General features: G+C 35.2%; 1 protein-coding gene across 1 annotated transcript in view; it reads right to left on the bottom strand.

Moving 5' to 3' along the window:
* The window catches only part of GPR137C (G protein-coupled receptor 137C), a gene marked incomplete at its 5' end in the record, with an annotated part of 52,750 nt that overhangs the window by 20,852 nt on the left and 19,272 nt on the right, over positions 1-12,626 (bottom strand). The window contains 1 exon segment of the mRNA XM_081228932.1: positions 1,290-1,333. Within this exon segment, the coding sequence (XP_081085058.1) occupies positions 1,290-1,333 (44 nt within the window).

The raw sequence follows: 12,626 nt of genomic DNA, 5'->3' as shown, positions 1-12,626 counted from the left end.
GTGGACTTGAATTCAGTTGTCTCTACCAGGAAGAATAATATTGGACTATTTTAACATTAATTCAAGTAATCCTGAATTTTTCATTTTTGTAACTGCTGAGCACATTTTCATTGACCTTTCCATTCTAAGAATTATCAGGTTTTTATAATTTGCTTGGAAAATTAATATACAGTATATAAATTTAAATTGATCACTAATATTAACTTTAAGAGGTAAGGGAAATGTGTTTTAAACAATGTTCAGTTTTATGAACATCTGATTATCTATAGCAAACATTTCTTTCAAACAAGACTAAAGAGGAACATAGGGACAATATACGTAGAGTTTCACACACACATCAATACCTCATCTTCTTATAAAGTTGCATACTTACTATGCATACAGAACTACTCCCAAAGTAAAATGCTTAACCACTTCCCCCTAAGAAAAATTGGACCACCTCTAATTTTTAAACTCTTCAGGTAAGGTGTGGCTCTCTGTATCAAGTAGCTGGAACAGCTTCCTGTATGAAAGTAATCCTAGTTCAAATACATTTATACCCCAAATTAACATGATCTAGAAATTTATTTGCCATTCTAGTATCTTCCATTTTGGTCACTTTCAATAGTGGGAATCATAAAATGTTGTTTGCCTTTGGGAGTAATTTACACAAGGAAAAATTGAAGGTAATGTGTAATCTGTAACAAGCAATCTTTATTAAGTATACATGCAAAGTACAAAGATTTTAGTTTGAGAAGTTTAGATCTTAATATTCCTTCAGATTAAATAATAAAAATAATAATTATATACTTTGAAACCCAAAATGGATCTTGAAATTATCCATGCATCCAGAGGATTATAGTAGTTTAGGAAACAAAGCACCAAGACGTTAGATGAGTTGCATAGCTGGCAGGTTTGTGGGAGAATTGGTCTGAAACCCAAGTCTTCTGATTCCCAGGTTTAGCAATCTCATTTTTGAGGTGAATCAGTACTGAAATATTACTTATTTCATGGAACTGTACTATATATTCTTACTCTAAACAACATAATCTATCTTGAGTATTTGTGGACCCTATGAAACAGTACTAAAACATCTGACATCTGAAGTGGGCCAGTGACAGAGCAGCAAAAAAAGGTGTTTGCAGCAATACTGCTGAAGGGGAACGACCGGATTACTCAATTCACTTCCTATAAACTAATCTAACTACTTGATCTATAAAACTGCTAAGGCAGCCTCAACTACAAAGCCCTGCTACCTTGGGAAGCGTACTGTGAAACAAAATATAGATCTTGCTACTCATGAAACTTACTTGTGTTTGTCAAGTTCAGTTGCACATCTGACTTTACATATAACCTATAAAGAGAGTACAGAAAGAAAGTTTTGAAAACACGTGTAATATAGTATTCTTAAATTTGTTTTGATTTTGTGTTTCAAAGTGATACAACAAATAATAATAGATAGCAAGTAAAACTCAAAAGTTAACAGTTGAACTACGCTGAAGAAAAAATAGGCAGATTTCCAAAGGTTTAATATAAGAAATTAATAACTTTCTATGGTAAAATCTTAAATTTATATATATATATATTTTTTTCTTTTTCTTTTTTTTTTTTTTGCAGCACGCGGGCCTTTCACTGTTGTGGCCTCTCCCGTTGCAGAGCACAGGCTCCGGACGCGCAGGTTCAGCGGCCACGGCTCACGGGCCTAGCTGTTCCGCGGCATGTGGGATCTTCCCAGACCGGGGCGCGAACCCGTGTCCCCTGCATCGGCAGGCGGACTCTCAACCACTGTGCCACCAGGAAAGCCCCTAAATTTCTATATTTTTAAACAAAATTAATTCAGTTTAAACATTTATTGAACTTATTTTTTACATTGGAGTATAGTTGATTAACAATGTTGTATTAGTTTCAGGTGTACAGCAAAGTGATTCAGTTATACATATACATGTATCTATTCTTTTTCAAATTCTTTTCCCATTTAGATAATTACAGAATATCAATCAGAGTTCCCTGTGCTATACAGTAGGTCCTTGTTGGTTATCCATTTTAAATATAGCAGTGTGTACATATCAATCCCAAACTCCCTAACTATCCCTCCCTGCTACCCTTCCCCTTGGTAACCATAAGTTCATTCTGTACGTCTGAGTCTGTTTCTGTTTTGCAAATAAGCCAGACAATGGGCAGGATGGCTTGCCACCTATTCTAAACTTCATTATATCACTCATGTTTTGTCTTAAAATGGAACAACTTACTTAAATATGAATATGGGTGAGTGTTCTCCCAATATTATTTACCCCTAAGATGAAATAAAATAGTAAAAAGAAAGAAGGGAACAAAAAATGAACACAAAGTTGAGATCATATTTAGTGAACTTACTTTCTTCATAAAGCCTTGCAAAAGGCAGGTCCTCAAATATTTGATGAATAAAGTTAAGCAGGTAGGTTAAGTAGAATTTGAAATAAACATGGTAACTTCTGAAAACATTCTGTGGAAGGTCTCAATTCCTAACTGGTGAATATGGACTTTATTATTTAGATAATGGGAAGATATGGAGGGTTTTTATGTAAGCACTCCAAATCACAGAATTTCATTAATCTGGCATCAACGTAAGGCAACTGCAGAGAAACTTCAGACTAGAAGTAGAAAGACTAATTACAAGACTACTGAAATAGAGTATGAACTTTGAGTGGGGGGTGGGAGGGCCTGGAAAGAAAGAGGCAAGTACAGAACATTATAAAGGAAAAGAGTGTAAGTACTCAATAACTTACTGATTCTATTCAAACAGTTACTGAGCACACACTATGAAGGGTACCATGGATTCATACATACAGTAACTGTTTCTGCCCTCAAGGAGCTCAGTATATGGAAGAAAGAGATAAACCAACTATTTTGAAATATTATGTCAATGCAAAAGATGCTACCACAACAGCTAAGAAGGGGGATAGACTAATACAGTGCAGGAAATGGTGAGAGGTAAGGGGAAAGAGGAGAGACTGTGTAAAGGGTCAGGCAGGCAGGACTTAGAGAAGTCACATTTGAGTCAAGTTATGAAGGATAAATGAGTGTTAGACAGGTAAAGGCTCAGGCAGAGATAGCAGCCTGTGCTTCTACTCATATCTATTGTATTTTGGTTAACAAGCTAGATGTGATAGAGGATTTTAAAATACTACCCTATTAATCTCAAATTGTACCACTTAAATCATCCTCAGATACATCTGTTTTTTTTGTCTTTACTACTATATAGCTTTTAAATTGGTCTCTCTGCTTCCATTCTTAACTCCATCTGTATCTTTAGAAGATAACTACTCATTTTGCTATTTTTCCTTTATTCTCGCCTCTCTACATGTTTTATTTTTACCTAAAAGTTGGACTAAAATATATATGACATAAAACTACAATTTAACCAGTTTTTAAGTGTACAGTTTCATTGCACTGAGTACATTCACATTGTTGTGTAACCATCACCACCATCTATCTCCAAAACTTTTTCATCCTCCCAAATTGAAACTCTGTATCCATCTAACAATAACTCCTTATTCCTCTCCCCTACAGCCTCTGGCAACCACCATTCTAATTTCTGTCTCTATGAATTTGGCTACTCTAAGTACCTCATATAAGGGAAATTATACAATATTTGTCCCTTTGTGACTGGCTTACTTCACTCAGCATAATGACTTCAAGGTTTATCCATGATATCACACATGCAGATGTGTCAGAATTTCCTTCCTTTTAAGGCTGAATAATATTCCATTTTATGTATATATCAAATTTTGTTTAAACATTCATCCACTGATGTTCACCTGAGCAGCTTCTACCTTTTGGATACTGTGAATAATGCTGCTATCAACATGTCCTATACGTGAACATGTTTTATATATGATTTAAAAAATCATTTGAGAGTAAGTTGCATATGTGATGTCCCTTTACCTCTAAATATTTCAATGTATACTTCCTTAAAAAAGAAATTCTCTTATATAACCAGTATGATTATAAAAATCAAAAATTTGATACTGATAAAATACTATTATCTAATCTGCAGACCTTACTCAGATTTTGCCATTTGGTCCCCAAAATGCCATTTATGGGAGGGAAAAATCCAAGATTATACATTACACATAGATCTCATGTATACTTAATCCCTTAATTGTCATTTTTCCCCTTTGTCTTTCATGATATTCAGTTTTAAAGAGTTCAGACCACTGGTTTTGTAGAATGCTTCTCACTGGGTTTATCAGATGTTTCCTCATGATTAGATTCAGAATTTGCATTTTGGTAGGAATACCACAGAAATGATGGTGCTGCATTCTTCTCAGTGCATTATATCATAAGGTTCATGATGTTGATTTGTCCCATTACTGTGAGGTTAACTTTGATCATTGGTTAAGATGGTATCTACCAGGTTTCTCCATGGTTAAGTTACTGTTTTTCCCACTGTAATGAGTATCATGTGGAGAGGTATTCAGAGACTAGTAAATATCTTTTATTCGTCAAACTTCCATACGCTAGTTTTAGCATCTATCATTCTTGCCTGAATAAATTATTACTATGATGGAACACCTTCTTTTAAAAAAGTAAATCTGATCATACTATTCCAGGAAAAAGCCCATACTCCTTTGATACAGAAAAGGTCTTTTATCACCTAGTTCCACCTTCCCATCATTATATCCTTTTATCCCCATCTTCAATCTTATGGTCTGCTCATTCTGAATTATTTACAACTTTCAAATAAGGGGTTTAATTTCACATCTCCATGCCTCTGTACATGCTTTTACTTCACCTGAAATATGATTTCATGGTCATAAAGCAAATTCCAACTCATCCTTCAATAACTTACTCTATGTCATTTTTTACGTTGTCACCTTAAGTGCCTTAGGAAGAGGGAAACCACTCTGTATCCCTGCATTACAAATCATACTTTATGGCATTTGTTTACATTTTTATTCCCTTCTTAAGAGAGACTGTAACTTACTCATATGTATAGCCCCAGTGCCCAGCAAGATACCTGGTTCACAGTAGGTTCAGAAAATGTTTGAATAAATGAGCAGTGAATTTAGGTCAAAGGAAGTACTTTGGCATGTTGTTGTGGTATGGGTGTGTATGGGAAATACAGCACAAGCAGAAACTGAAGGGGAAAGCAGTCATCCAATCACGGAGACCTTGTATAAAAATGTCAAAGGATTAGACCTTAACTCCCACAAACTCTGTAATATGATTTTTGCTCAAGTGATTTCTTAGGTGACAGTGTAGACAATGGATTAGAATGGCATAAAGAATTCCAGTTAAAAGACTGTTGCATTTGAGTGAGTCCACGCAATCTCATTCTCAGGTTTTGAATCTAAAGAACTGATAGAATGAAAGTCCCACCGACAACAATTTTAAAAAGTCAGGTAATAGAATTGATTCTTAGTTTTAAAATTTATTAGATATAGGCAGAAATAGAGATGGCAGGTGCGTTTTGGAATATAAGAAGTAAATCACAATCACCTACAGAGGTGACAGCTGCAACTCAAAGTAGAATATATTTGGGGGAGCAAATGTAGAATGAGAAATCAACCTGTGATATGTTCACATTTAATAGTCAAAATGAAAAAGCCCAAAAAGTGAAGAAAAGAGAGATGAGCAAAGGACACAGACTTAAGAATCAGACTAGTCACAGCAGTGGAGTAGTTCAGAGGTGAAAGGAAGAAAGTTCAGCCATTGTTAACTTCTGCAAAAAGTCAAGAATAATTAAGAAACAACCATTTGATTGAGGTATCTTGAAGAGAATAGTTTTCAGTGGAATGACAGGAAAAAATACAAGGAAGTAAGATGAAAAAGGCAGTGAGCACAGTCTATATGAGATATATTTGAAGATAGGAGATAAGAAAAGGAAAATTTGTATTGGAAATCATGTATTGGAATAGTGCAGGTTTCTGCATGCCAGGTTTTCTACTATGCAAGGGGTTTGCACAGCAAACATCCTTGAAAATTAGAGATAGTGTCTACCTTAGGGTCAGAGGGAAGATCTGTCTCCTGACTGGTATAATATAGAGAACATTTCCCTCCCTGGAGATATTCCAGGGGAGTAAAATCTTCTTCTCTCTCCTTGGTGAAGATTTGCTTACATTCCAGAGTAAAGATAAGGTCTGTCTGTCTTCCTCATTTTGGGGTTTCTCTCCTGTAACATACTTTGCTGCATACACAGGTAACATCTGGCTCTCACTGTGTTGCCTTACAGGAATTGGGCTTGGGCGCTTGATTCAAAACATTGCTTTGGTTGCTTTTTGTTTTTTGCCATGAGTTATAAATGGTCTTTTTCTCTGACCCATGGGTCTTCTGTTTTCTGTTGGTATATGTATTATAAAACTGTGGCAGGCTAACCTGTCAGCTTTCAAGTAGGGTAAAATCTCAGATTTTCACAGTTTCTGATTTAATAATCTGCTGATCAAAAATGAACTAGAGGGGGTGAAATGGTAAATGGAGGAGAGTGGGAGTGAGGAAAGGAGAGTTCAATTGCTAAAGAAGGCTCTAGGTGAGGTAGGTCAGCCCTGAAAAGGAAAACACATACTACTGAGTCAAGAGGGTAGAAAAGATAGTTGAAGAAAAACTTGGAGGTCTGCACAGAAAAGTTAAAATAATCTATAAACCTCTCTTTGCTAGAATAAGAAGTGGGGATGTAGCATAGACACAACATTTTGATGTAGAGAAGATGGATGAGAGAATTTGGCAGATGGATTCTATTCTTTTCTAGTAAAGTAGGAGGCAAGGTCATATCCTGAGAAGGGATGTTAGATTTAAGCCCTTGGAATATGGAAAACATTTGGAACACATGAATAGAAGGGTTATAAAAGATTATATTGAGAAGCAGAGAGGTCCAGTTAAAGTCAGGCAGTTGACAGTATATGTGGTCAGTAAGGGTTCCTAATTCGAAAATTGAAACACTCTAACAGAAAAAAAAGATTCCATTATAAAAAGTTCAAATAACTACATTGCATTTTCCAAGCAAAAATTTAGAACTATTTAGACACGTGGAACTATTGTAGAGAAAGAAAAAGTGGGTGAGTGAACCACATCGGCACAGCAAAGTCAAGGGATGAGGAATACTAGACTGACCATAGGTTCTAAATGCAAATGACATCAAAAAGAAGCTAATGGAGTGGGGAAACAAAAGGGGTAAAGTGAGTAAAGGTTAGGATGAGGGTAAAAAACATATAAAGGGATGAATTCCAGATGTATAAGGGGAAAGAGAAGAAACTGGTTGGAAAGAATTGCTTCATTTTCAAGAGTTGATCCAAGGTGTGGTCATGTTGTTGAGTAGCTCAAATAGAAATGGAGGGTTTTAGAGCTCTGAGAAGCCACTGAACTGAGAGACATTGGATGCATTATCAATATGGGCTTTGAAGAACATCTATAGATGTTCAAGAGACAGGGCCAGGAGAAAGAAAGCGATGATTCATCCAGGAAAGTGGAAGTTATTATTATAGCCAGTGATGACCTAATCAGATGGCATGGGTTTAAGAGAGATGATGATGATATAACATCAGAAGGTGTACCGGGAAACATAAAACAGGCTGACTGTTCTTCCCACAAGTTGAGATGGGGTGTTTACGAAGGGTTGTCTGGAAAAAGCTAGAGTTCAGTGAAGGCATTTAAAAGGTTCAAATGATGAAGAGGATGGGGACAGGGTAGAAAGTGTAATCTAAAAGGTCATGGGATGGGATAAATAATGAGTGTGAGAGGGAGTTGAGCTGAACAAGGAAAGAATTAAAGGTCAGCAGTGGTCCCAGATTTGCAGAATGTTACAATGCATCATATAAACACAACCAGGTGCTTCAATCACATTGAGATTATAATAAGGTTAAAAATGATGACCTGATATTAGTAGATTCCAAGTATTTTGTAGAATATAGCTAACAGGACATGATGCTAGGTAAACAAAATTAATATAAAAAATGTCAAGCAATTATCATTTGTTAAGATGTTAAGACAGTGAATGATAGTTCATGAAGCACAGTAAACATGTACTTTATGTAGATTTCCAGAAGTTTAGAATGGTAAATAGCATACATGTAAATGATTTGCTGATGCCAATTTATGTCAGAGGGGCCATATCTTTCCAGGTCTTTCTTAGTATCAGAAAAACTGAATAAATGGGCCATTTTATTTTACTTTTTAATTAAACATTAAAAAAATTGAAGTATATTTGATTATATTAGTTTCAGGTGTACAACATAGTGATTCAAAAATTTTTGTAAATTATACTCCATTTAAAGTTATTATAAAATATTGGCCATATTCCCTGTGTTGTATAATATATCCTTGCAATTTATGTACTGTACATAGTAGTCTGTACCTCTTAATACCCCTATCTTAATACCCCCTCTTCCCTCTCTCCCCGGTAACCACTAGTTTGTTCTCTATATCCGTGAGTCTGTTTCTGTTTTGTTATATTCATTAGTTTATTTTTTAGATTCCACATACAAATGATAACATACGGTATTTGTCTTTCTCTGTCTGACTTATTTTACTGAGCATAATACCCTCCAAGTACATCCATGTTGTTGCAAATGGTAAACTTTCATCCTATTTTTATGGCTGAGTAGTACTTCACTGTATGTGTATACCACATCTTCTTTATCCATTTATCTGTTGATGGACACTTAGGTTGTTTCCATATTTTGGCTATTGTAAATGATGCTGCTATGAACATTGGGGTGCATGTATCTTTTTGAATTAGTGTTTTCACTTTCTTCAGATATAAACCCAAGAGTGGAATTGCTTGATCATATGGTAGCTTTATCTTTAGTTTTTGAGGAAACTCCATACTGTTTTCCATAGTGGTTGCACCAATTTACACTCTCACCAACAGTGTATGAGGGTTCTCTTTTCTCCACATGCTCACCAACATTTATTTGTGGTCTTTTTGATGATAGCCATTCTGACAGGTGTGAGGTGATATTTCAATGTGGTTTTGATTTGCATTTCTCTGATGATTAGTGTCTGTTGGCCATCTATACGTCTTCTATGGAAAAATCTGTTTAGGTCTTCTGCCCATATTTTAATCAGGTTGTTTGTTTTTATTGATGTTGAGTTGAATGAGCTGTTTCTATGTTTTGGATATTAACCCCTTATTGGTCATATCTGCAAATATTTTCTCCCATTCAGTAGGTTGTCTTTTTGCTTTGTTGATGGTTTCCTTTGCTATACAAAAGCTTTTATGTTTGATTGGGTCCCATTTGTTTATTTTTGTGTTTGTTTTCTTTGCCTTAGATCCAAAAAATAGTGCTATGATTCAGGTTAAAGAGTGTTCTGCCTATGTTTTCTTCTAGGAGTTTTATGGCTTCTGGTCTTTAATCCATTTTGAGTTTGTGTATATGGTGTGAGAATATGTTCTAATTTCATTCTTTTACATGTAGCTGTTCATTTTTCCCACACCACTTATTGAAGAGACTTGTCTTTTCCCCATTGTATATTCTTGCCTCTTTTGTCCTAGATTAATTGACCATAAGTGCATGTGTTTACTTTTGGGCTCTTTATTTTGTTCCATTCATCTATGAGTCTCTTTTTGTACCAGTGATAGACTGTTTTGATGACTTAGCTTTGTAGTATAGTCTGAAATCAGGAGCATATCTCCAGCTCTGTTCTTCTTTCTCAAGTTTACTTTGGCTATTTGGGGTCTTTTGCATTTCCACACAAATTTTAGAATTTAAATGGGCTATTTTAGAAGGATATGATTCTTTATTCTAAAATTATAAACAATTATATGGGTTGATGGATATCAAATGTTTTTCATCATATAACCTACCTTTTTCCCTACCTACAAACTAGCAGTCCCTACTTTAGAAAATATCGGTTTATAATTTTTGAATTAATGAAGATTTAAAACACTTATCACTAGCAAACTTATTTTAAAATATTTAACCTATTTATGAGTGATCTGAAATGATTTTGTTATTTTGTAATTCAAACTCTCATTTTTGTCTCCCTATTTAGTTCTTCAAGTAAAGGGAAGAAAGATGAGAGTATGATAATATATATTTGTGAATGTTATCTAATATAACTTTAGTTAATACAGGTATCCCAAGATTTGAGGAAGAGTCACCATGGAGCTATATATCACTTACTGTCCCCCATGGCATTCAGAACCATGCTGCTTGGAGATAGTAGATACTGAAATACCTATAGAATGGGTGCTTTTCTATACAATTTCTTTTTGTCAAGTCAATTTTCCCATGTTTGTTGATTTGAAATAGAAACTTTATTGGAGAACATATCTATATAAACTTTGGAATTGATGCAAAAATAAATTGGGGTGAACAAAGTCTCTTCCCCATTCTGGATAGGCATATATTTCCAACTATGTAGATTTCCTTCACAGAAGCAGTTTCCTTAGATTCCGTCTCAATTTAAGTTCCTATGGAGAGTAGTGCACCATTCCCAAGCTTGCCATTGCTAGTGCTGCATATTAAAAAAATGAAGCTTTTATATGCCTTAGCTATAAGGTGAGTAGCCAGACTTCTCTCAGATGTTCTCTTTCAATGCCTATCCCATATTTCATTCTTTAAAAACTCCTTTTTAAAAATCTTCTAAATATTTTTTTCTTTATGGCAGCCTCTTCTTTCTAGGATACAGAGGATACAATCTCTTTTTGTCACTCTCTTAGGATACTAACATCTTTTTTTAAATTTAAAGTTTCTTCTCTTTGCTTAGTCTGTTTTCTCTCAAGTTGCTTAAAAATTTTATAAATTAAAGTGGGGTGTTTTGATTTACAATTTAATAAAATTCCAGGTTAATATTGAAGATACATGTCTAATCATTCTCACCTGAAACTCCACTAAAACAATAGCAAAGGGATTTTCTTAAAAGATATAAACCCATAAATATGAGTAGAATGGGAAAGGATACAATAACAAAGTATTGGAAGCTAGAAAGCAGATGGATATGTGTGCAGAAAAGAGTTAATATAGTATGCTTGAGACTGCTATCCTTAGAAAAGCCTGCTTGTAAGGCTGGTACTTGGCTGGCATTTGGGAACTTGGATTTTTGGGAAGATTCTCACCATTCCCTAAATGATAAATGTATTTCATTGTGACTAAGCTTTTTGTGCAAACAATATGGTTTATACACAACACCTGTTTTCCTTATGGAAGTCTGGAATTTTGGTGTTGGGCAAAGAGTACTTATATGACTAAGCCCCAATAAAAAACTTTGGCACTGAATTTCTAATGAGTTTCCTTGGTAAGTAACATTTCACATGTTGTCATAACTCATTATGGAAGGAATGTGGCCCTACTGGGAGAGGACTCTTGGAAGCTTGTTCCTGGTTTCCTCTGGACCTTACTCCATGTGTCGTTTCCCTTTGCTGATTTTACCCTATCCATGAACTGTAACAAACTGTAACCATGAGTATAACAACTCTAAGTCCTTCTAGCAAGTCATTGAGGCTGAGGGTGGCAAAATGTGATGAATCCCAAGCCAGTAGTGAGGAGGACTGAGAACCAACCTGATAAATATTTCAGAATCTTCAAAAGGTTCAGGAACCAAGAGAACCAAGTACCACTGGAACTGAGATGTGGAAGCGGCTAAAACAGGGGTAGATAAAAGCTGTTTAAGAGCAGTTAGATCCCTAAATTTCTTTCCCTAGTCCATGCCCTGAAATGACACTTATTCATTCTGCCAGATATCTGGGTGTTTATTCTCTGAAGAGGCTATTCTGGCCTGGAGTAAGAGTTAGAAAACAGGGAGATTAGTAATGAACACCAAGTAAAGGGATTCTCCCATGCCCAAACCCTCTTCCCTGACTAGGTTCTCAAAGTGTTGTAAACTACACCTTTATTCTCTGAAGGATTAGAATACTTTTCCCCCAGAGAAATCTGAGTGGCCCAAGAGGAAAGACCTAAGTATACCATCATCATAGGTTCCCTAACAAATCGTCCAGCCAGATCACCTAGTGTGTACATGCCTCACCTACATGCTTAGAGCTTCCACCCTTAATTATGAACAGACAGCCAAGGATAACCAGATAGCTCAAAAGTTTTCAATGAAAGATAGAGATCACAACAAACTAATAGAAAAAAGAAAACTATAAAGAAAAAACTAAACAAACAATGTTATCATTAATAGAATCAGAGAGATAAAATATTGCATTCATGAAACAAAAACAAGATGCTGTTAATAAAAAAAATTCAGAGGAAAAAAAAGAGCTTATAGAAATTAAACAAGCTAGTAGAAATTAAAATGTCAAGAGAAGGGCTAGAAGTTGGGGGAATGTTCCTAAAAAAAGTAGAGACAAAAGACAGATGAAAAATAGGAGAGAAGAGGTAAGAAAAAGATCTGTTTGGATGTCCAACATCCAAATGTTAGGAGTTCCAGAAGGAGAGAACAGAAACAAAGGAGGGGAGAAAATCAATGAAAAATTCAAGAATGTTTCCCCAAACTAAAGGATACATGAGACTAAATTAAAAGGGCATGTTCAATGCCCATTAAAATGGATAGAAAACAGATCCATGTGAAGAGACATCATTTCAGAACCCTAGGGTCAAAGAAAAATCTAATAGTTTTCAGTAAAGAAAAAAACCATTCACATAGAAAGGATCAAGAATCAGAATGGTTTTCAAGCTTCAATAACAACACTGGAAGTGGAGCAACACCTTAAAAATCCTCAGGGAAAA

The sequence above is a fragment of the Mesoplodon bidens genome (genome assembly GCF_964165515.1).
Source record: "Mesoplodon bidens genome assembly, chromosome: 3".
NCBI lineage: Eukaryota > Metazoa > Chordata > Mammalia > Artiodactyla > Ziphiidae > Mesoplodon > Mesoplodon bidens.
This window is presented reverse-complemented; position numbering and strand designations above follow the sequence as displayed.